Source organism: Lissotriton vulgaris, chromosome 6, assembly GCF_964263255.1.
Source record: "Lissotriton vulgaris chromosome 6, aLisVul1.2, whole genome shotgun sequence".
Lineage (NCBI taxonomy): Eukaryota > Metazoa > Chordata > Amphibia > Caudata > Salamandridae > Lissotriton > Lissotriton vulgaris.
In genome coordinates this window covers 964,970,960-964,996,957 of record NC_141694.1, presented here as the reverse complement: position 1 = coordinate 964,996,957, position 25,998 = coordinate 964,970,960, and the positions used below count along the sequence as shown (strand labels likewise).

The following is a 25,998-nucleotide window of genomic DNA, read 5'->3' as shown; positions in this document are numbered from 1 at the left end:
TTCTTTAGGGGGAGGTAAGGGAGTTTTGTGTTGGTAAGTGTGCTGACCTATATTGTTGAATCAGCTTTCAAAATTCCTTTAAAAAACAATTAAATTTGAAATTAGGGAAATATTGAGTTATGTAGTTTGCACTAATTTCGCATTTTAATGTATGTTTATGTGAGTCCCGCTAAGCACGTCTTTGAGGTTCCACTCCATTTTGAACAATGATTGGTTATACACAGTTGGATATTACTGAAATGAATAACACTTATGCTTACCAATATTTCCCCCAATTTCGTACAAGCAAATCTCATCGGTCTTAAGATTCTGTGAAATTCCGCTTGTAGAAAAGAAAGAAAAACAAATGTAATATTAATTCAATATGCTGTAAAAAGCAGAAGTGCACATTTACAAATAATACACATGCAACCAAATAGTCCTCTCCTATACCACCAGATACAGACGAAAAACACGGTGGAGCTAAAATAAACAAGCTCATTTTAAAAAGACAGATGGTCGGTGATCAATAACGCCCTTTAGGAACATAGGTTACACGACTTTTAATGAACAAGTGTTTTCATAGCACAATAACCTGAGGTTTAATCAAGGTTCAGCCAATAAGTCTGTTTAGGTTCTGTAATTTTCTTGAGCTGAATTCGGCCAGTGCTACAACACCTGTACCATATGGGTTTGTTTGGAAAGGCCAAAGCAACATTTGGTAGAAGGATATTTATTCTCAGGAAAGGTATTTTTCTCACTCATCTTATAGTCATGTTAGACATTACCTCTGAACATTGAAGGCAGCACTATATCATCAAACTAATTTAATCCTTCCTTATGTTTAAAATTTCCAGATATAGGAATTCCTCAGATAGGTGCTCGCTAATAAATGTGCCCATTTGACGAATTTCCACAAAACGTTCCTGATTCATAGCTTTTTCTACACTAACAGAGGATGGAAAGTTTTGTGGTGATTGGTCAAGGGGTGTGCAAAGCTCAAAGGGGGAGGAAGGGCCCCAAATGCATTTTTCCTCTAATGCATTTTCTACAGACTATTGTATTCTATGTAACGCAAAAACAGCTGTACAGATTTACATTAAATTTGGCAGATCTGCACAGTATGATAGGCAGATTATCCTTTGGGTACTACAGGTAAGTAGGGTAAGTTTCTTTTAAGTTATATAAAGCATTATGTCTTAGTGATATCTGTTACTGCAGTAGTTTTGCGTAAGTAGGAATAACTATTTATATGTTTCTGTATTCTTCACACCACTGGAGTCAAGCTATCCTGGCTGGTGACGGCTGATAGCCAGAAACCGGTCCTAGGATGCTTGATTCCGGTCCAGGAAAGACATGGCTTGGCAGTTCGGGCTGGACTGTTCTCATGAGGCACAGGGTCAAGGCTGATTTGCATATGGCCATGTCTGAACTGGGGTGGTGTGGAGTGCAAAAAAAATGGATTTAGGCCCAGATCTCTGTACTGCGGTGAATGTATGACATTGTTCTGCATTCTGTCCATCAACTTTTGTTTTTGAATTTGTCACCCCGAGTGGGATGGGTATGCTCAGACGTGAGTCCCATGCTCTCCACACCACTGGAGTCAAGCTATCCTGGCTGATAGCCAGAAACCGGTCCTAGGATGCTTGATTCCGATCCAGGAAAGACATGGCTTGGCAGTTCGGGCTGGACTTTTCCCATGAGGCACATGGTCAAGGCTGATTTGCATATGGCTATGTCTGAACTGGGGTGGTGTGGAGTGCAAAAAAACGATGGATTTAGGCCCAGATCTCTGTACTGGAGTGAATGTATGATATTGTTCTGCATTCTGTCCATCAACTGTTGTTTTTGCAAGTAATAGTAGCAGGGCACACATGCTCCAATTATCACGTCAACTATACACTAAAAGGACATTAAAAGGCAGAACACCACCACTCACTAGAACTAAACATGGCGGTTTAAAATAGTGATGGGATTGGGGGTGATTTGAGGATGGGGCAAGCACCGGGAGGTGAGAGGGGGCAAGCTGAGTCAAAATGTAGTAGGTTGGGGAAAGTGAAAGCTGAAAGGAAGGTAAAAGTAGTGACAGGGTAGGGGGTGATCTGTGGATGGGGAAAGCTCTGGGAGGTGCAAGGGAGCAAGCAGCGACAGAAGGGAGAAGGTGGGGAAAACGAAAAGCAGGAATAATGGGAACAGGAGTGACAGGGAGGGGGTGATCTGTGGACAGGATAATTATTGGGAAGTGTGAGTAAGCAAGCAGAGACTGTATGCCATTCCACTCTTGACTACTCCAATCTATGCTATTCCACTATATGTATCCACTACACTCAAAGTTATTCCGCTCTGCACCACTCCAGTGTACGCTTCTCTACTGTATACCATTCCATTCTATGGCACTCCACTCTAAGCCACTACAATACACTATTCCACTGTACGCTATCACAATGTATATCACTATTGTCTGACCCACCTCACTCTATTTTGCTTCACTCTGCATCACTCTAGGGAACTCCACTATAGGGTATTCCACTCTTTACAACTCCACTGTACAGCATTCCAGTCTACAGTATTCCAACTGTATACCACTATTCTGTAACTCACTACTGTACACCACACCATGCCACTGCAGTGTACCCTATTCCACTATATGCCACTCACCACTGTACCACTGTACTTCACTCCACACCACTCCAGTCTACTGTATGCTATTCCACTCTATGCCACCACAAACTATACCACTCCACTGTACTCTATTCTACTTTACCCCATGCCATTGTAGGTTCCTCCACTCCATACCACTCCACGCTATTCCTCTGTACGCACCTCCACTCTACAACACTACTATACTTTACTCAATTCTACTCTAGCAACCCCACTCTACGCCACTTCAATGTAAGCCACTCCACTTTGCGCCACTCCACTTCACTGTATGCCACTCTAGTGTACGCCAGTACACTCTGTACTACTCTCCTGTGTGCTATTCCACTGTACACCAACCTCTATACTCTAATCCATTGTACACAACTCTACTCTACAACACTACGGTTAACACTATTCCACTCTATGCCACTCCACACTCATGCTACTCCAGATTACACTACTCAGGGGTGTGCCACTCAGGGGTACGCCACTCTAGTGTACTCCTCTACAGTACACTATATGTTACTTCACTCAGCGATACTCTACTGTAGGTATTACACTGTAAACCACTTAACTCTATTCCACTCCAATATACTCCACTCTACTACACTGCATGCTGTTCCACTGTATGCCCTTCCACTCTATGCTATTCCACTATATGGCACTCCACTCTATGTCACTCCACTGTACACCACTACCTCAACTCTATTTCACTCTCTACCCCTGCACTATACACTACTCTACTGTAGGCCACTTCACTTTATGGCCCACCATTCTACGCCACTACACTCTGCCACTTCACTGCTTGCCACTACTCTGTGTGCTACTATAGTTTACCCCACTATACTCTACCCCGCTCCACTGTATACTATTCTACCTTTCTCCACTGCACTGTATGCCACTCTACTCAAGTCTACATTATTCCATTGTAGGCCACTACAGTGTACCTCATTCCACTGAACTCCACTCTATTTTATGCCACTCTACTTCACTGCTGTGTGTGCTATTCCACTGTACGCCACTCCACTATATGCCACTACAACGTACCTCACTCTACGCTGCTCCAACCTACACCACTCTGCTATAGCCACTCTAGTATAAGCTATTCCACCCTATGCCACTTTGCTGTATGCTATTCCACTGTACGCCACACCACTTTATGCTGCACCACTCTACGCTGCTCCAATCTATACCACTACACTGTACGTGACTATACTCTACACCACTCTAATATTAGCTATTCCACTCTACACAACTGTATGTTATCACACACTACCTCACGTCAATGTACGCCTCTCCACTCTATACCACTCCATTTTGCGCTACTCTACGGTATGCTATTGCAATCTACCTCAACATACGGCACTCCATTGCATGCTAGTTCATTGTAAACTGCTCTACTTTATGCTGTTCCACTGTATGCCACTCCACTGTATGCCAAAACTCTCTACGTCACTCCAGTCAATGCCACTTCAATGTACGCTATTCCACTGTATGCCACTCCACGCGAATCCAGTGTACATCATTCCACTCTACCCACTTGCACCCCCTGTACTTCGCTTAACAAGACTGTACTCCATTTAACAACAGTCTACACCCCTTCACTCTACCTTACTATACTCCACTCTGTAGCACTACACAGTATAACAATGTACTCCTGACAATGCTACTGTACAGCACTCTACACTGTATACCACTGTTCTCCACTCTACCCAACTCCCACAATGCTGCTCCACCCTCTTTACTATAATCTTCTCTGTGAGACACTACTCCACTGCTGCACTCTACGCCATGCTCCGGTGTTTCCCAAACTGGGGTCCATGGACCCCCAGGGGTCCGTGACACATTCCCAGGGGGTCGGCAGGCAGCAGTTTTATAAACACTGCAAAGTTCCTTGTAGAATTAGTAGTTTTGGAGCAACAATAAAAGGGCCACGATAACATCAGTGATTAAAGTACCTGCTGGAGAGAGATGAGAGTTTTGTCCAGTGGCAGGTTTAACTTATCTAATGTAGCACAGAGGATTAATATGCCTGCTGCAAAGGACGTGTACCATGCATTTTTTAAAAACAGTATTTTATGTGCATGGGTCACTGGGTTTCTGCTTTTGTCACAGAGATTCTTTTTTTACTCTGCAGCTCATAAGAGACAATCAATCTAGCACAGTGACCTATACACGGTCATCAAAGAGCTGCTTACACACTGCATGGTACAAGTTAGTAACTGATGTTTTTTCCGAGTCTTTCATTATCCTGATGCTGTTAAAGGAGTTTATTCAGGCGGAAATACATTTTTATTGTTAGTCAATGCTAACCCCTGTGTTATGTTCTGAATCCTGAGTTTGTGCTTTTCCAGACCAAGCACTCTTTAAAAATGCCTACCAGTATGAATGACATGTGAATCCTACACCTTGTAGTCCTCTTTACCTTATGTAACATTTTCTCTACACTGATTTACAAGTGTGATTCATTGTCTCTATATGTGTGTGATGTAAAGTGCTCTGACATCCTACAATGGTATGAGAGATGCTATAAAACAAATGAAATACATGTGACAGGTGTGCTATGGAGAAATGAGCGGCACTGTTGAAGGGTGATAATAAGAGAATCATTGAAGAACCCCAACAAAGACTCTTGGTGCATAGTAAGATCATTTACTATTCTTTAAAAGCTATTACAATTCAAAATATAATGATAAATGTGTTGTAGAATGCACCATTGTATCCTACATTTTCTTGGGGGGGGGGGCTCCCGGAGCCCCTCTGTAGTGGTCAGGCTCACAAACTGCACTTGGTGTGCACTGTATGGGGAGTGGTCTGAAAATATTTGCCAGGGCTGCTTTGGATTTCCACTCTGGCCCTGGTAGGAGCAGGTGCCTTGTAGTGCAAAATAAACTAACCATTTAAAATGTAATCACGGAGATGCAGTACCAACCTTCCTATTAAAATATTCTGTTTTTTGCAAACTCTTTCAATATAAAATACTAAAATCCTTAGTAATTTGAGTGTTTGTTTTGTGTGCATGTGTGTTTATTTTTTTTGAATAACTCTTTTAATGTTTGAAAATTAAACCATACAAATTGCTGGGGGTCCCCGGCTTCCAGTGGTGATTAAGTGGGGGTCCTCAGGAGTCAAAGGTTTGGGAACCACGGCTCTATGCTACTGAATTATATGTCCGTCTATATCACTTCACTCTACCATACAGTACTCTGCACCACTCCACTGTACAACACTGTAATCCACTCTGCTTTACTCTACTCTATGACACACCACTCTACAGCATGCCAGTCCATTCCACTGTACCACACACCACTCCACTCCACTGTATGCTACACCAGTGCACTTTACTCCACACCACACCACTCTACTCTCATCTACAACACACTACTGCACTCCTCGCTATGCCACTTCACTGGACTCCACTCCACTCCACTGCATGACACTTTACCCAAGTCTATGAAACTGTACAACAATTCACTATGCACCACTCCACCCTACTCCACTCTATGCAAATTCACTCTACAAGAGTCTACAACACTCTTTGCCAACATACCGCACCGCACTGTACTCCACTCTTTGCACCTACAATACATTGTACAACGTTCTACTCCACTATTTGCCCCTACACTCCACTGTACAACACTTCACTCCACTGCATGACACTTTGATATATGCCATGACACACCATTCCACTGTACAAGACACCTCTTCAATTTATAACAGTTTACTTGACTCTAAACTATGCCTGTCCACTCTAGTGTACACCATGCTGCTGTACTATACAAGACACCACTACTCTCTATGACACTTTCGTCTATCGTAAGCTATGGCACTCAACTCTACTCTACTAAACTATACAATTCTCTCCTCAACTCTACTGTATGACACCCTACTTAACGACACTCCACTCAACGACATTGGACTCTGGATTTGATATTTTTATAATTTTAAATCATTAAAATGCAATAAAAAAAGGTTAAACAATTGTTATAGTTAGGAAAACTGTATTGATTCTTTCTATATAAACCAAACTTAAACTACACAAACATTAGAAACGCTAAAATAAAGTTATTGTGATACATTAAATTTAGAATTTACACAGGACCTTTAAATTACTATTACTTTATCTTTTCTGTCTATGCAAACTGCACACTATTTAGAAATCCTAAAATGAAACTTATACTTTTAATTGATAATTCACTTACCACCTTCACATCACTACAACTTAGGCACTTTAATACATAAGGCTATTCGTCTCGGTAGCCACACTATATTAACAATAATTGGCCACTTTACCATGCACTCTATTCACAGAATTGATGTGATTTGGGATGTCATAACTGTTGTTGTAAATGCTGTAATTTTAGAAGTTATAAATGATATAATATGAAAGGATATAAGCAGTGCATGGAGAAGGTATGACTTATAGTTAATGTATTGTGGCTACAGAGTTGAATACACAATATAGAGATGCACATGTTATAATGGGAAGGTGTTAAATACATTATATATTAAAGGTTTTTAAATGTTGTATAGTTTGAGTTTGATTTGTATAGAAAAAATAAATTAAGTTTACCTAACAATAAGAAAGGTTTAACTTGGGTTTTTCACTGAATCAATCTGTCTATCTATCTATCTAGCAATATCTATCTATCCATTTATCAAAAAAGCAAAGGTTGAAATAACATTATATTTAGGTGAAATGTTCAGTTTTTCTACTCAAAAAATCACTGAAATTCATCAGTTATAATTAAAGTTATCTCAAGTAACAATAAATTGTGCCCTAAGGTAACTATAACTAGCTCCCCTGTTATGCACAGTGTTATTTTCATTGATGTCAAAGAAGATTTCATGAGTGTAGCGTAATTAGCAGTGAATGGTGAGGGCACGAGTTATGAATACCCTAGGGCACAAGTTATTGTTACTTGAGATAACTAACTATAACTGTTGAATTTCATTGGGTTTTAGAGTTTAAAACTGAACATTTCACTTATCTATAATTTTTCTTAAACCTTTGTGTTGTTTCCAGTGAATTTCTTGTACTTTTATGCATGGCTGGGTTTTGGCTACAGGGCCAGTTGGCAAACAGACCCTGCGGCCAGTATCCCACATGCAGCCAGCCGTATGCTGCACATAGGCTTTCGGAGTACGCAGTGGGAGGTTGGCCACAAGGCTGCAGGCCCTGTGTCCAACCCTCCCAAAGGCATCCAAACTTGCATCGCACACAGTGTTTGGCTGTGTGCAGCGCCGGGGTTGGCCACAGGGCCTGGCCATGGGAAAAGAGGAGGGAAGGCTGCATGGCCCACCTCCCTGAACCTATTATACCCTTGGGGACCCCATCCTCCAGGGTCATATATATTATAAAGTTGAGGGGCCCATGTGTCCACCCTTCCTGAACCTTGTTAAGCCCTAGGAACCCCATCCGCCAGGGCCACTATTAAAATTAAAAGGGATTGGAGGCTGTGCAGCCTCCCTCCCCGAGCCTTGTAAGGGGTCTGGGGATCCCATCTCCCAGGGCTGTTGAAAAGAATTAAGGGGAGAGAGGCTGCGCTGCCCCCTCCCCAAGCCTTAATAGGCTCTATAGGCCCCATCCCATAGGACCACTAATTAAAATTAGGGGAATGGGGGCAACCAGCCCATGCTCCAGGGTTATTTTGACTGCGGGGACAGCCCATGGCACCTTTTTCGGGGGAAGGGAGGAACGTGGACCACGCTCCCTGGGCTGCTTTTTGCCCCGGGACCCCATCTCCCGGGGCAAGCCACATTTTGTGGGGGGAAGGGGGCCCCCTCCCCGGGCTGATTTTGATCATGGGAGCCCATCCCACAGGGTTCTGCACCTTATTCAGGGAAGAGAGTATGCGGTCTCTCTCCACAGGCCGATTTTCGGTCCCAGAGACACTATCCCCTGGCCCAGGCCCACAAAGGGTGGCTGTCCTGGTGCCCACCCAAGGCCCCCACCACACTATCATTGGGTGCGACGGGGGAGCACCAAAGCCCCTGTGGCACCAGCAAGCTCCCCACATCCAGCGAGAGCTGGCATTGCTGTTGCCTGCAGGGAGCAGCTAATAATGCTGCTCCTTGGAGGTGAGAGCAATATTTAGATCTGTTTCTCTACCCGCATTGGGTAGGGAAAAAAATCTGAAGTCCCCTTCCAGAAGCATTTTTCAAGCTCCTGCATGCTAGGAGTGGACTTGGTGTTTGCTGCTGCTTGGTGAGAGGTTTGGAATTTCTCCCACCGAGTTAGAGCAAATACATGTTTGGTCTGCACTAGTTTTGCAGGAAAACTGCTATGTCCCAGGAGTTGGCACCCTGGGACACAGCATATGAGTCAGCCCTAGGGAAGGGGACCCAAGGCCATTAATGGCTCATGGAGGGGAGCTGCGCAGCCCCCTGCCCTTTGCATATACAGCTGGCTCCTAGGTGATGGGGCCAACTGGACCAAATGCAATCCAGGGCCTCCCCCTTTACATATACAGCCAGGTAATGGGGGATGGGGTCCCCCGGCCAAAATCAGACCGGGGTGGGGAACTGTGTGCCCCTCCCCCTTTTTAAATACAGCCAGGCCCTGGGGATGGGGTCTCCAGGGACGAAATTGGCCTGGGATGGTGGCCACATGCCCCTTTTACTACATATCTGGGCACCAGTAGATGGGTTTTCAGGACCCAAAAACCTCCTGGGGCAGGGGCCATGTGCCCCTACCCCTTTACTACACAGCAAGGCCCCAGTAGATGAAGACTGTGGGGCCAAAAATGTCCCAGGGCTGGTTGCCGTGTGCACACCTCCCACATAAAATAGTGCCAGGCCCTGGGAGAAGGGGACCCTGAGGCCTAAATCTGCATGGGTCAATGCACACCCATCTCCAAACTATAAATATGTTACCCCCTGGAACTTGCCCATGCCTGGGGCTTCAAAACATACAAGCTTGGGAGACCACGCTGTTGTTTTAATTTTGTCACAGATTTTTTTTAAATGTTGTTGGAGTCAAGGTACTCTCACCCTGTCTTTTTTAACTAGGGACTAAGGGCCAGATGTAGGTAGCCCTTTACCGATCGGAATCGGCCGAAAATACCGATTTTCGGCCGTTTCCGATCGGTAAAGGGCTATTGAGATGTAGGGGCACATTTTCGGTAATTTTACCGATTCGGTATCATTACCGAATCGGTAAATTTACCGATTCGGTAATATGTACCGAATCGGTAAAATAATTACCGATTCGGTAATATTTACCGATTCGGTAAAATTACCGAAAATGCAATGTAGGTAGGCAATGTACCTTGTGCACATGGCTTACAGAATCGGTATTTTACCATGGAATACAAATCCATGGTAAAATACCGATTCCGGTGTGCATACACATGTGTGCATGCACACCTATGTCATGTGACAGGCAGACCTGCCCTTAGGGCAGGTATGCCTGCCACATGGCACCTGTGCCTGTTTAGGGGGTGCCAGGGGGTGTCAAAGTGACACCCCCTGCACCCTTGTGAAATTCGGTATTTACCGATTCGGTAAATACCGAATCGGTAAAGCCTATTGATTTCTATGGGCTTTGAAGCCCATAGGAATCAATAGGCTTTACCGAATCGGTATTTACCGAATCGGTAAATACCGAATTTTACCGATTCGGTAAAAGGGAACATCTGGATTCCCTACATACCAACCCCTCACATTTACCGAATCTTAATTACCGAATCGGTAAAATTCGGTAATGTTCGGTAATTAAGATTCGGTAAATGTTACTTACCTACATCTGGCCCTATAGTCATCAGTCCTAAAATGACTGCCACCACTTTCTTGTTGAGATGGTTGCAGCAAATCAGATCTCAGTTACAACGTTTTTGAGCATTCATTGTTCAAAAACTACAGAATGGATTAACAAACAAAACACAAAAAGCACTCTTTCTAGACCTAGGTCTAGCTTTCTGCCACATTTTGTGTAAATCTGTTCAGCAGTTTAGGCTGTAGCTGTGTCTAAAGCTACTATGGGGAAATTAATAGACTAAATGCTGTGTATGTTGGGTTTCCCATCTGGCATTTTTTCCACTCAAGCTTTGTCATGTTGCCCATGTGATGGTGTCTCCCCAATCCGATTTGGATATCTTCTTTTTATGTAAATTTTATTCTAAACATCGCAAGAGATGTTTACTTCCAATCATGCACAAATATAAATGCAGGCAATGCTGTCCAGGACTGTATTTCTTACGATTATTGCCTGATCCTCTAGTCTGCTATTGTGTTGCTTCCTTTTTATGTCTGCCTCTAAAAACAGGAGTTTGCCCACTTGATGAAATGTACTGTATTTTATGTTTTTAATTGGTCCTATCACTGCCTTTTTTTTATCTATGCAATGTTTATATGCACTTTTATGACTATTTTGTAATTAATTGAATACAGTGATTTTGCCTTAACTTGAATAGAGAAAATGCATTTTGGGACCTCTCTTTTGTCCCCGATCACCCCAAAACTTTTTTTGCACAAACGGGGCCAAAGAGAGCCCTTTCTCAGAAAGTTTTGTGGATATTCGTTAAATGGTGCCAAAGTTATTAGCAACAAAAACATGCATTTCCTATTGATAAACTGTCTTCCTATGCCTCAGTGAGGGGGCCGCGTGCCTCCCTCCCCTTTACTAGACTGATGGGACCCGGGAGATGGGGTCACCTGGAACGAATAGGGGCAGTGGATGGGATTCTGCATGTCCCCCTTTCCCTGTACTATGTGTCCGGGCCCTGAGGGATGGGGTCCCTGGACTGAAAACGGCCTGGGAAGGAGGATCATGCGAGCACCCCCCTCCTATACAATATCAATTTGTTTGCCAACCCCAGGCCCTGCCCCACCCAGGGGTTGTAAAACAAGCAAGCGAAGGAGACCGCACTTGTTTTTTTTTTCTTCATTTTGCTGCAGATTCACAGATATTCTGTGAATTTGCAGCAAAATTTAAAAAAACAAAAAAACTAATCCTAAGATTGCTGCCAAAACCTCCTGGTTTAGGTAATTGCAGCCAATCAGATCTCAGACTGAGGGCTGTCTGGATCTGCGTGAGCTTCCGCATCCCTAGACATACAATGTTTTTGAGCATTAATTGCTCAAAAACTAATGAATGGATTTACACTAAAACACACATTTTCTGGCTCTAGATCTAGCATTCTGCCAAATTTGGTGCAAATCCGTTTAGCAGTTTAGGCAGTAGCTGTGTCCAAAATTCCTACGAGAAAATGAATTGAAAACTTTCCACACACAAACTAGGGAGGAAAAGAGTGCTTTTTTGGAAAGTTTCGTGGAGATTTGTAAAATGGCACCAAATTTATTAGCAGCTCAAAAAATGCATTTCTTATGGAAACATGATCATAACTATAACTACCCAGTGGCAACCCCACTGGGAGTGTGTGTGTGTGTGTGTGTGTGTGTGTGTGTGTATATATATATTGTGAAGTTCTCAAGTTTTTGGTGTTGAGTGTGCTCTAACAAGAGCTGCTTTCCACCAAAACTTGAGAACTACCCAGAGTTCTCTCCTTTTTTGCATAATTAATGTGTCAAAGGGTTTTGTTTTGACTTATACTGGGTGCTCCCTTGGGTTTGGACAAAGCTATACCTCTCTGAAGAGCTCTACTTAGAGCGAAACACCGTGTCGGGGGTTGCTTTTATTCATTTCAGGTTGGCTTGGGTTGGTATTTTACCAATTCAAAGCTGTAATACTGTACCTGGAGTGATAAATGGCTTTTGTCATTTTACAGCTAGACAAAGACAGCACTGTGCTAGTCCTATGCTTAAAGACTTTGCTGTATAAATGGCAAAATACTTTGTCCTTTTCTATCTCAGTGAGGATAGCACTTTGATAGAAAAACAGACATTTGAGGTGGGCAGATCTAGAGTGTAGCTGGTGTTGAGAGTGCTCTAACAGTTTTCCACCAAAACTGGAGAACTACCCAGAATTCTCTCCTTTTTTGCATAATTTCTGAGGCACTCTATGCCTGAACTGGTTTTGTTTTGATATACATATATATATATATATACTTTAACAGATGCACCCATTGAAAAGAAATATACTTCAGCTATGTTTCAGCTTTCACCTTCATTAGCGGTAAATAATAAAACAAAATCATGCTCCCTGAGGAATCACTCCTATGACCGGATAAGATTAATTTGTTAACCCCCTCAGCCAAAGGATAGAATGGTCTCAAGAAATGTGTGCTTTCACTAGAGGTAGTTAAATTCTTTGCACAATGATGAAACAATCTGCTAACTGATGTGTTATGGAATTGACGGGCATTGACAACTCGCAGACCTTTCCCACATCAAGAACTAACATTGTTGTATGCTCTCTGCAGTACAAAAAGAACATTATAGAAATAGCTCATTTTCATGAGCCAACCCATCTCAATAACTGGAGAATAAGTTGTGAACTGTTCTTACTGACCATGGACGACATCGTGGGGACAAAAAGGATCTGAAATCCCAATTCCCTAAATCCCCGTTCTTTCAAGGCCCATTCCTGTAGAAAGGCTCTTTGTATTTTAATTACATTTCATAGAAATAGCCAGTCAAAACACCACTCTGTTGGACTTCAACTGGATAGAGAATTTTTGAAGAGAAGTAGCAACAACTAATCTCTACAAAAACATCTAAAGACAAAAATAATTCTCTACTCTCATTCTGGATTGAAGGCTAGCATGATCACACGATGCAACACTGAACAAGCAACTTAAACTACAGAAAGCATCAAGGAAGGAGTGAAGCCTCCTTGTATCTTGATTGTTCTCTTCTGGCATCATTATATGCCAATAATGTGTGTGAAGCCCTTATCATGACTTGACACAATCTCCATGTCATATGCTTCTTGCTGCTACTTCTGTTGTATGTCAATTCCCTTACAATTGTTTCTTCACATAAATCATTACAAGCCCCGCTCTATTCAGCAGAAGCTTACACCAAAGCAACTAAATGTATCCTAAATCAATTCCCAATGTAAAATTGTGGCATTTGTATGTTATCCCAGGAACCTGACAGTAAGAGCTTTTGAGTTTAGCACCACCTGTAGGCGGTGTCACACAATCGGCCTTCATGATCGATAGTTTATTACTATTAATAAAATTAAACTTGATGTTTGAGAAAACCAAAAAGATAGTAAACTTACACAACAGTGCAAGTTTGCCTTTGTGAATCATGTCCTCTGTAGTTAAAGTAAAGTACAATCACTTTGTGCTTTATGTCTCAAAACACTCCTTGCCCTAAAACACTGCTTGTCCCACTATGCTGAAGGTCTCCCGTGTTTAGATTCTCTGCCAAATTCTTTTAGAAGCCTGCTGTTCTTCCTTAGCAAAAGATGATTTTAATTAAATATCTTCTCCATTTCTTTGATTTAGACAAATATATGCTGTTTCACTTCGTAAGTGATCACAGTTTTTAAAGTAATAAAAGGGCAGCATAAGCTATATTACTTCTTTGTAGTGCCACAAAGCTTTCTGGCAGAGGACTTATCAAGAACAATTTTTAACATATCATGACTTATTTTAACCAAGACCAGAATGTTCAAATGAAGCTGTGATATGTTTTAAAAACCAAACTAAAGGGATATGCATAGTTTCGCTTAATTCAATATGACATTCACATCAGTGACATTTGAAGTAATGAAAATGTTCAAATGAGAGAAAGAAAAGGAAGAGTCTGTATTAATTATGTGAAAGAACTGTCAAAACATAACTTTTATTTTACATTGTAAATCTAAAAAAGCACTGTCCTAAATTTGCTCTGAAGTTCTTACACCTAATGACAAATTTTGTTTCTGAGAAAGCAAGACGTACATTGATGGAATTTTCCAAAAAAGAAAGGATGCTTACCTTTCCTGACTCAGAAACCTTGACAATATATCAGAGGCTTGAAGATCTTCAGTCAGTTGCACAGCCATAGATACTTTTGAAAACTGGGGAGCTTGTACACGTATGACTCCCTGAGGAACGTCTGCCTGCAAAAGAAATTGTAGATTGAACAAGCCTAGCAACAGCAGAGTGACATGATTTATAACACACTGAGTTACGAAATTAATGTGGCAATCATTCTATGGGTTTGTGCTGCATGGAACCTAAGTCTTAGTTGAAGAAATTAAAACCAGTTTTTGCTTCTATGCTTTAGTGTTACTCAAACAGTTAGATCTTTTAAATTGCCCCGCACTCTCGAGGGCATCCTTGTTTGGAACTCCTTCCATTACCTTTCCATCACCTTTCCATCAATGATCTGTTTATCATCCACCAATTTCTCAAACCCACCTCTTATGACAAGGAAATCTGTCCATCTTCCATCATTGCCAGACTACTACTGCTGTTAAGCTAAAAGCCCATATCTCCCCTGCCTTGAAGGCCCGCTAATGGTTACAAGTTGCCACAAGGCAATACATACCAATGGACCACTTTTCATCAGGAAGGAAATCAGAAAATGTATCCAAAAACGGAATCCACACTCTAGACTGGCACCTCATCTCAAAATCCCAGTATACAGGCTAAATAAAACATGGGCGGAACATCTTTCTCTGAGCAAGCAGCTAAGCTATGGAATTTGTTAACGCAAAAAGAAGGTTGGCTAAGAACCATCTCAGCTTTAAAAGACTAGTCAAGAGTTGGCTCTTGCACACATGATCACACTATACACAACAATCTACAGCAATAGTATGACTGAGACATTAAAAAACTCCCTCTGTATTCAACAATGCATGCACCTTACACATTTACAGATGTCTATATACTGAGGAATTACAATGAGCATGTACATTCGTAAATGGGTCTATGCTTTGTATAACGGCAGAGCGTGGTGGTGACAGCCCTCTGCTAGGTTCAAAAAAACTCAGAAATTCAGTAAAGCAACCAAAGGTTAGAGCGGAGAACTTCATAGTTAGATTCACAATTTACACATACAAAACCATAGAAAATCAGAAGTTATAGTTAGAGTTATTGCAAGTAACTAATTTGTGCCCTAACTATAACTCACACCCTCGCCATACACTGCTATTTACCTCACATATTACATCAGTAATGACATCTTCTTTGACATCATTGATAATGTCCCTGCAACATTTGCTCTAAAATTATTGATGAGAAAATTGTGCTTAAGGTAACTATAACTAGCGCCCCTGCCATGCACATTTTTCTGATGAAGCGGGAACCAGCATTATTCCTGCTCACAGGGAGCATCAAAAAATGCTGCTCCCTGTGGGTGGGAGAAATATTCAGATCTGTTTCCCTGCACACATCACTGCAGGCAAGCAAACAAATCTGAAGTCTGTTCCAAACTGGCACTTGCATTTTTAAAGCTCACACCAGCTGGGAGCTGACTTCGTGTTTCCTCACGCTCTTTTGCAATTTTATAATTGCTACCGCAGAGCAATAGCAAACACAGGTTTCCTTGTCCGTAGCAGTGTTGGCAGGGAAACCGCAGTGTCCCGGGGAGGGAGGACAAGCCGGGACATAGCAGGGGCTGGCCTTGGGATCGGGTTCCCAGGGCCATTATTGGCTTCAGAAGGGGGTCCCCTCCCCTTTGTTATTGAGGTCAGGTCCCAGGAAAAGGGGTACTCATTCCAAAATCGACCCAGGAAGTGGGCTACATGCCCTTCTTCCCTTTTAACGTACGGCCAGCCCTGGGGGCCAGGGTCATGCTGACCGGAATCTATCGAGGAGGGAGGACTGCTCATTTGATTTTAAATGCTGGGACCCAAGGGATGGGGTCCTCGGGACAACACTGACCCCGGAGGGGGGCCGCGCTGCCCCCTCCCCCTTCTTTTAATCACCCGGGGGGATGGCGTCCCTGGGGCCTCCCCATGACCTGCACACCCGGGGGGCATACAGATAAACAAGCATGGGAGACCACACTTATTTTGCAGTGTACCCTTCGCAAATCCGCAGAAAAGTTGATAAATCGACCCCAGGCGAGTCATACTAGTGCTGGTGTTTATCAGACTCCACTATTTATGCTCATTGGTTTGAAGAGTTGTGAGTAGAGTTAAGGCTAATCCAAACACCCTACTACTCACACCCATCATCTGATATAGGGGCCTGAAAGGAGAATGCAGCCCATTCCCACACCCTAGGCACACCTATCATTACAGAGAGGTCTCAGCAGAGAGGTCAGTGCCTTCACACACCCTACAATGCACACCCATCATCTGAGAGAGAGGTCTGATAGGAGAGGCCAGTCTCTCTCCACACCCTATTATGCACACCCTTCATTACAGAGATAGGTCCCACCAGAGAGGCCAGTTCCTCGACACACCCTACTACATACACCTGCCATCTGAGAGAGGGTTCTCGAAGAAGAAGCCAGTCCCTCCATACACCCTACTACGAACAACCATCATCTGAAAGGAGAGCCCGGTCCATTCCCACATCCTACTATGCACATTATTGCAGTAAGAGATCTCAGCAGAGAGGCCAGTCCCTCCACAAACCCTACTACTCATACCAAATTTCTGAGAGAGAAGTCTCAAATGAGCCCAGACCCTCCACACACCCTGCTATGCACACCTGTCATCTGAGAGAGAGATCTAAAAAGAGAGGCCAGTCCTTCTCTACACCCTAAGACGCACCCCCATCCTTACCGAGAGAGGTCTCAGCAGAGAGGCCAGTCCCTCCACACACCCTACTACACACACCCATAATACAAGAGAGGGGTCTCAGCTAAGAGGCCAGTCCTTTTCCACACCCTAATATGGTCACCCAACATCTGAGAGAGAAGTGTCAGGAAACAGGCCAGTCCCTCCTACACACTACTATCCATACTGCTCACGCTGAGGAGAGGTGTCAGCGGAGAGGCCAGTCTCTCCTTATACCCCACTATACACACTGGTTATAGTCTGGGAAGATCTGAGTGGAGAGGCTACTTTCTTCCCATATGCTAGTAGAGGGAACTATAAAGTAGTAGTACTGTAATGAAAGAAAGTGTGAAACCTGAGCTCTCGAAGGAAACTCAAAGGATTGTAAAAACTACGGAAGAGTGGAGACAATTGGTCTGAAGAAAGAGTTTTCAGCAGAGACGCTTATTTGTTTGCACACTCTACTACCCACACTCAAGATTACAGGGCTGTTATCCATGAAACATATACTGAGTGTTTGCGCTTGCAATACTTTTGCGAGAATCAGAGAATTATACCAATGGAGTTAGGCATTTGTGTCCTCCAGCTCTCATGAGAGTCATTTACAAGATTCTGAAGGTGAAGCTTGCTGTGGGGGCCTCAATCGATCACGCGCTCTACTCGCAAGAGCAATGACACCTCAAAAAAAGATTGCTGGTGACAAGTCCTAATATCAGAGTTACCATAACTGAGCAAATGAACACATTCTGATGAATATATATCTTTTTAATACTCACAAACATTTTTGCAAAATGGAAACCATATATTGTTTGTTACAATAAAAAAAACATTCATTTATTAAAATAATGACTGAACACAACATATATTTTAAAGTCATTCCACCATACATACACTCAAAAAACGAATTAATTTACTTAAAAACAAAAACGTAGAAATTCACCTAAAAAACAAACGTTAAATTAATGTTATAGTCAACTGTAATAAATATATCTGTTTCGTGTATGAGATCACTCATGACATAATCCAAACTTCTTTTGTGCACACTGATCTATAAACGGGTATAGCTTTGGAGCTCTAACTGTAACTACAAAATACCTCAAAAGAATATAAGCCATGATAATTGTCATCACAAAAACAACTCCCCTAGCTGAAGAAAGTATTGGTTGTGTAGTATATTGACCCTATACCATACACTTCAAAGGTAGCATTGGATTCAGTGTTCAATCTCTAAACACCTGTGCAGAGTAGGCCAAGTTTTTAAAAATGCTTAACATCACTCCCAGAAACAATGCCTTAGTACAGGCAGGTTTTATCTGTATAAGAACCTTGATAGTCCCCAAACCGACATTGATAAATGATTAACTCTATGGAGAGAGTTTATTCTGTACCAGACTATTTGCAGACAGTGAAACTATCATGACAAATAGACTATAGACTAACAAAAAGTATCTATTAAGCACAGTGTACCTACCCTCTGTACCAACTTGCCTAAAGAGTGACTATTCACTTAAAATAACCACGGTCCGAAGGTGCTAAAGATCATGCTGTCTGAAGCATTATATTATGGTGAAAGCTTTACAGATAGCCCTTCTTTAGAAGCAAAACAAGCAAATGTACATTGGTTAGAACCTGCTGCACAAAGCCTTCTAACTTCTAACTCAAGTCTGCTTACAATATTTAATATGTTATACGTAGAATCTTTGCCCTGATGGAAACCTTCTCTGCAGTAGAAAAAAACTTATGTGGAGCATAATGAACACAAGTCAACTGTCACCTGCAGACAGAGTTGCTCTTCAGTACAAAGATTTATAATGTGTTCAATACCTTTACACACCTATGGTACATTAGAATCAAAAGCGTTTTGTAGAAACACGTATACCGATTATCTGGACACAGGTTGTACAAAATTAGATAGAAAAGTAATATGGTAGTTACCCACCACTATGTAAACTATAAAACAAATGTACACACTCATTGGGTGATGTAATTAGTGATGTAATTTTGGCCATAAGCAGTGCATGGTGGGGGCGCAAGTCATAGTTAGTACTGCTAACTATAACTGATGAATGTAAATATATCAGTCCAGGACTCCAAGGTATCACGATGCTGCTGCCAGCAATAGCTAAGGCTCTATCAATAATTCACCAAAAACTCCAACCGTGTCGAAGGACAAAGAAGCGGAACACCAATTTCTCATTCTCGGATTTATGTGTTCAGTAGTTCTACTGAACAAATAAACAAGAGTGCGTGAAATTGGTGTGCTGCTTCTTCGTCCTTCGACAATATTGGAGTTTTTGGTAAAAAGATAGATAGATAGATAGATAGATAGATAGATAGATAGATAGATAGATAGATAGATAGATAGATAGATAGATAGATAGATAGATAGATAGATAGATAGATAGTTATGGAATCTAAAAGTGGAGGCTAAAAATTAAATTTGTATCCTTAGCTTGATCTGTGGAAGTAGTGCAAGAACAACACAACAAATTTAATATGGATGACTGGTAGCCTCAACTGAAGTATTTGTCTGAGCCTAAAAATGATAAAGCTGTCCTTGTGTAATGTAATCTCTTGAGAAATGCCTAATGCCTTTGGGCCAAGTTTGGGATATGTAAAAAAATTAATATATATACAGCGAAAGAGAGGTATTGTATACGAGCAAAAGTGTCAAAGTGATAGTCTAGATTGCGATGCATCCCTTAAAATCATGTTAGATAATAAAATGCACAACATTAGATCAGTGCAAGCTGCAGATGATCTCTTATTGTCTTTTGGCAATAAGAAACAAAGAGTGTGATACTAAGATCTGTGGAAATAACCTCAATCACAATCAGTTGAATTAAGATCGTTAATGACTCTTGGATCTAAAGAACCCCCTTACAACTGTTGCGTAGCTTTCTTGAGGTTCTATAGTGGAAAAGTCTAATAAAAAAAAAAAAGCCCATAAAGCTCATAAAGAGTAAACCTGGTAAAAAAAAAAAAAAGAGGAAAAAAACAGGGAATAAAAGGGGTGTAAATAAAGATAAGGAAAAAAAAAATACACAAACACAATAACTATACATAACAAAACTCGCATCTGAGTTAAACATAGAATATAATGGCGAGTCACACTGTAGATATTAAAGGCACGCGGTGACGAGATGGGGAAGAGCTAGGGGCACTTACTTCCGGAAGTTTTCCGGTTGGTGAGTACGGGGTTTTCCCAGGGTGGGAGTTGGGGAGGGAACGGGGGGTAAGGGGGCACAATTACATTTCTAGAAAAGAGCTCCAATCGTTTTGTGTAAATAATTTTCTCAACATTATGTTTTCTTCTCATCTTAAGTTACATAGTAATAATTTGCTTGAATTGTCCAGTTTCTTCTTCTTACAGTCAGCCCTAATATTTGACTTTACATCACAACTTAATAAGTAAATTAAAAATATTATCCTGGAATGTTAATGGTCTCCGCACCAAACCACGTGCTAACAAAATTATGCAGTATCTTCGAGATTTCGATGAGGGGATCATTATCCTCCAGGAAACTCACTTAATCGAGAGTGATCTACTCGATCTGGTTCGGAGGAATAGATGGATAGAATCAGCAATCTCAACAACACAAGGTTCTAATACACGGGGGGTCTCGATCTTATTCAAAAAATCCGTCATATTTAAACTAACACAGCAGAAAGTAGACACCGGAGGGAGATGGGCTATTGCAGCAATAGAATTAGGAGACACTAAGTTAACACTTGTAGGATATTATGGCCCCAATATAGATGACCCCTCTGTATTGGAAACCCCTTTTAGCCATTTGCTTAGTTTCCCAGACCCTGTGATTATAGCAGGAGATTTCAACATAACTTTAAATCCACTCCTGGATAAATCCCCCAATAGTAGGCAGAAAACCATTTCTAAATCCAGAAACTGTCTGCTAGGTTTAATGAACCAATATGACTACATAGATATTTGGCGATTTAAAGAGGGTCAAAAGCAAGAATTCTCGTTCAGAAATTGGAAATATAGACACAGATCCAGAATTGATTTCATTCTCACAAGTAGAGCTCTAGCTGAAAACATCACCTCAATAAAGTACAATCCAATACATCTCTCCGATCATTCTGCAGTTGATTTAGAACTAAAACTGGCTACGACACCTCTCGCTAGAATATGGTCTTTTGATAGATCTCTTCTTTCTTCATTAGAGGATATTACATTTTTACAATCAGAGACAAGATACTTCTTCAGTACCAATAAGGATACAGCCCCCATGGGAATAATTTGGGACGCGTTTAAGAGTACACTAAGAGGTCTCATTAAAAATAAAGTAGTGTACCGTGCCACACAATATACAGACGAAGTAACCTCTATTGAAAGAAATATTTTGACAGTACAAATCGATATAGATAACACCGCTCCTATAGATAATCAAACCCTTGCCATTAAACAAGCAGAATTGAATAGGTTGAAGCTTTTATTGTCAGCAGTTCTGGAGAAGCGGGTTATTCAGAGATGGGAGGCAAGTAAACTTTCGCATTTCCAATATGGGGAGGGGGCAGGAAAGCTACTTGCCTGGAAAACAAAATCTGATCGGGTCCGTAACAACATTTGTTCAGTCACATCAGCGCAGGGCACCGTTTCCAGGGATGAGGAAATTAGAGCAGTTTTCAGGAATTTTTTTGAGTCTATATACCAAGACGATCTTAAGCCCAATCAGAGTGACATAATTAATTGGCTTGAGGGTATATCTCTTCCGTCCTTAACAACAGAACAATCCTGCTCTTTAGACGGGGAAATAACTATACTAGAGGTTGAGGAGGCCATAAAGAAAGCAAAGAGTGGAAAGGCGGTAGGTACTGATGGGATGCCTTGCGAGATTTACAAAAAACTTATCTCAGAGGTTTCACCAGTGCTGGCCACTTTGTTTAATCAAATTCTTAGAGAGGGCGAATTACCACCAGAGTCATGGAATAATGCCTCTATAACCCTCATCCTGAAGCCTGGTAAACCCGCCTCTGACTCATACAGGCCCATCTCTATATTAAATGCCGACTACAAAATTTTTACATCTATATTAGCTAATCGGCTCTGTAGGGTGGCTCCTGATATTATGGCTTCGAACCAAAAGGGGTTTATAAAAGGGAGACAGCTTGGTGAACTTACATATGAATTGATCGGCTCAATGGATATTGCTATAAAGGAGGAAATTCCACAGGTTGTTTTTACTCTGGACGCTACCAAGGCCTTCGATAGGGTGAACTGGTTGTACCTATCGGAGGCTTTGAAGAGGTTCAATGTTGGGGATAGATTTCGGAGGACGATAGAGCTTCTGTATCGTAATCCATCTGCCTCATTGCTAATTAATGGTGGCTTGACAGAGCCCTTCAAGGTCATGAGAGGAACCAGACAGGGTTGTCCCCTGTCCCCCCTTCTTTTTGACATATATATAGAACCATTTGCTCAGACTCTTAGGGACAACAGACTCATTAAACCTTTTATTGTTGGTGGCTGGGATAAGAAGGTGGCACTTTATGCAGATGATATTATGATTTTTTCCACAAGTTATGAAGAGGCATACCCTGAGATAATTGAACAGGCCCTTACATTTGGGAAAGTCTCAGGGTATGAAATGAATGCCCTCAAGACAGAGTCAATGTCCTGGAATTGTAATAGAACTAATAAAAATGGGACAACTAAAAGTCAAATTCGCTATCTGGGGGTGAACATAGTTAAGGACATCAACGCGATTGCTTCCCTCAACTTTAATAAAGTGGCTGCAGAGTGCCGGAAACTCATGAGAGACTTGTCTCACCTTCCACTTTCTGTTCTGGGTAAACTTAATTTGGTGAAGATGAGCATTTTACCGAAAGTTTCTTTCTTATTTAACACAATACCACTTTATTTTGAGCCAAAATTAATTTCCAAACTACAGAGTGCGATTACCAGCTTTATTTGGAACAATAAAAGTGCCAGAATCTCGTGGAAAAAAATTAGGCGTCGTAGGGAGAAGGGTGGGCTTGCTGGCCCTGACCTTCAAATATACGCATGGGTGTTCCAGTTATCGCATATGCGTATGTTGCTTAAAACACCTATATCTACAGGGATTGGCCCTCTTTTCTCTATATTACTGGAATGCGAAGGAGTTAATCATGCCGGTTTCTTGTTTAAGTTTGGTGATCCCAAATTCTTTAAAAAGATAAAACTGAAAGTTCTAAAAGGGTTTGTATCCACTTGGTATAAAATTAGGCAAGCAATAAAGATCGGCTACTTTTCTGCGAAGGCTCCGATATGGAACGTACCCGTTCCTCCCTTATGGACAATAGACGCCCTTAACAATCCGTTAATAGAAGCCGGTATCCATTGTTGGGACGACCTGTTTATGGACGGGTCTTTACTCCCATGGGATTATCTTAGTAATAAAGTAGGTCCTGGGTTGTCAAGATTTAAATATATCCAGATTACCAGCTGGGTACAGTCATATAAAGATCAGCCACTGAGACGAAACAAACAACCTATAGGCGGCTTCAGCGACCTGGTAACTTGTTTATTAGACAGCCCAGTGGCTAAAAAAGAAATCTCGCGTTGGTATAATAAACTAATAGACGAAATGGATGTCAGTTTTCAGTTACCGACTATATTGTGGGCAGAATTAATGCCAGGCTTAGATGTGGAAGAGCTCTGGACCGCTTCTTGTTCATTGCTATGGGAGTTAGTTAAACCTTCGTGGCTTCGTAGGAACCACCTTTTTACCATACATAGGGCATATTATTCTCCCTACAAGTTAAGTAAATTCTCATTAACAGGTCCAGTTAAATGTCCAAGATGCGGGTTAATTGCAGCCACGGATACACATATGTTTTTAGAATGCCCAAATCTATCAGAATTTTGGGAGGCCATTAAAAATAAGCTATCACAATCTCTGGGTGAACCTGTCACTATAGACCTCGCTCTTGTTATTTTTGGTTTGAGAAATAAAATCCGCAACGCAGCAACCAGACTGATATTTTATTCCATACTTGCTGCACGTAGGGAGATATGCAGACATTGGAAAGATGTTCAACCACCTACAGTGCATGAACGGCGAACATCACTCCTTCAAATTTCCAAACTTGATCTAGCCAGGATAGGAAATTCGAATAGCAGAGCGTTTTGGGCAATGCTTGGATAATCGTGACCACACCTGGGTTTTTTTTTTCCCCCAGGTCCTATGATTAATGTGTGCATTGTCTATCCGGGCTAACAAGATTAACAGTCTTGATACCAAAGGGGTCTCGATAAATCGGGCACTATCAACTGAGGTATCATCCCAAGCTGGTTTAAGATTGGTCACAGTATATAGTGCTGATGGGAACTGGCCTCGTTTCGCGGCTTCTAATTTCCCCTACCAGCTATAAGCTGAGTTGGCACAATACATGACTAGTCGGCCTATCGCTCTGTGGTGGTTTTCTCCTTGGTTTTGGTAGATTGGAGCTACGCACACAAATGAGGATAAAAAAAAAATAAAAAAATGAAAAAAAGGGGAAAAAAAGGAAAAAAGAAGAAGAAAAAAAAAAGTGTTTTGTAAAAACACGTATACCGATTATCTGGACACAGGTTGTACAAAATTAGATAGAAAAGTAATATGGTAGTTACCCACCACTATGTAAACTATAAAACAAATGTACACACTCATTGGGTGATGTAATTAGTGATGTAATTTTGGCCATAAGCAGTGCATGGTGGGGGCGCAAGTCATAGATAGTACTGCTAACTATAACTGATGAATGTAAATATATCAGTCCAGGACTCCAAGGTATCACGATGCTGCTGCCAGCAATGGCTAAGGCTCTATCAATAATTCACAAAAAACTCCAACCGTGTCGAAGGACAAAGAAGCGGAACACCAATTTCTCATTCTCGGATTTATGTGTTCAGTAGTTCTACTGAACAAATAAACAAGAGTGCGTGAAATTGGTGTGCTGCTTCTTCGTCCTTCGACAATATTGGAGTTTTTGGTAAAAAGATAGATAGATAGATAGATAGATAGATAGATAGATAGATAGATAGATAGATAGATAGATAGATAGATAGATAGATAGATAGATAGATAGATAGATAGATAGTTATGGAATCTAAAAGTGGAGGCTAAAAATTAAATTTGTATCCTTAGCTTGATCTGTGGAAGTAGTGCAAGAACAACACAACAAATTTAATATGGATGACTGGTAGCCTCAACTGAAGTATTTGTCTGAGCCTAAAAATGATAAAGCTGTCCTTGTGTAATGTAATCTCTTGAGAAATGCCTAATGCCTTTGGGCCAAGTTTGGGATATGTAAAAAAATTAATATATATACAGCGAAAGAGAGGTAATGTATACGAGCAAAAGTGTCCAAGTGATAGTCTAGATTGCGATGCATTGCTTCACCTTTTAGAAATAAAACTACATTCTGAAAAGTTCAAGCCTTACGATTGAAGTTCAAATTTCAATGTTTGCATGTTGCTTTGTTTGGGAATTAAATAACAAATTTCGAAATTTGTGTATTCATTTGATTTATACTTGTTTTCGTATGCTTTGATTTTTTTTTAGATTCAAGTCGTGGAAATTCCATAGGTGGAGTTCCCAAACTTCCTGTAATGACCCCCTGGGGATTCACAGAAGTCAAAAGTTTACCAACTGCTGATTTAGCAGATCATACTGCACATCTGCCTTTCTTGAAATACGCTGACTTACAACTGCAATCTTAGACCAACAAGATCTCATCCAGAATTACCATACTGTGTTCCGCCCTGAGTGAGCACTGAAATTACCACACTCAAGTCCTACACAGCATACTCCAAATCACAGGCAACG

At 41.5% G+C, this 25,998-nt stretch overlaps 1 protein-coding gene across 2 annotated transcripts in view; it reads right to left on the bottom strand.

The window, feature by feature from the left end:
* Positions 1-25,998, bottom strand: part of ARHGAP18 (Rho GTPase activating protein 18) — an 897,817-nt gene that overhangs the window by 71,371 nt on the left and 800,448 nt on the right. For both annotated transcript variants that reach the window (XM_086926994.1, XM_086926995.1), the window contains exons 13-14: positions 14,451-14,575; positions 261-322 (exon numbers count right to left, since the gene is read on the bottom strand). In XM_086926994.1, coding sequence (XP_086783120.1) covers positions 261-322; positions 14,451-14,575 — 187 coding nt within the window. The remainder of the gene's footprint in view (positions 1-260; positions 323-14,450; positions 14,576-25,998) is intronic.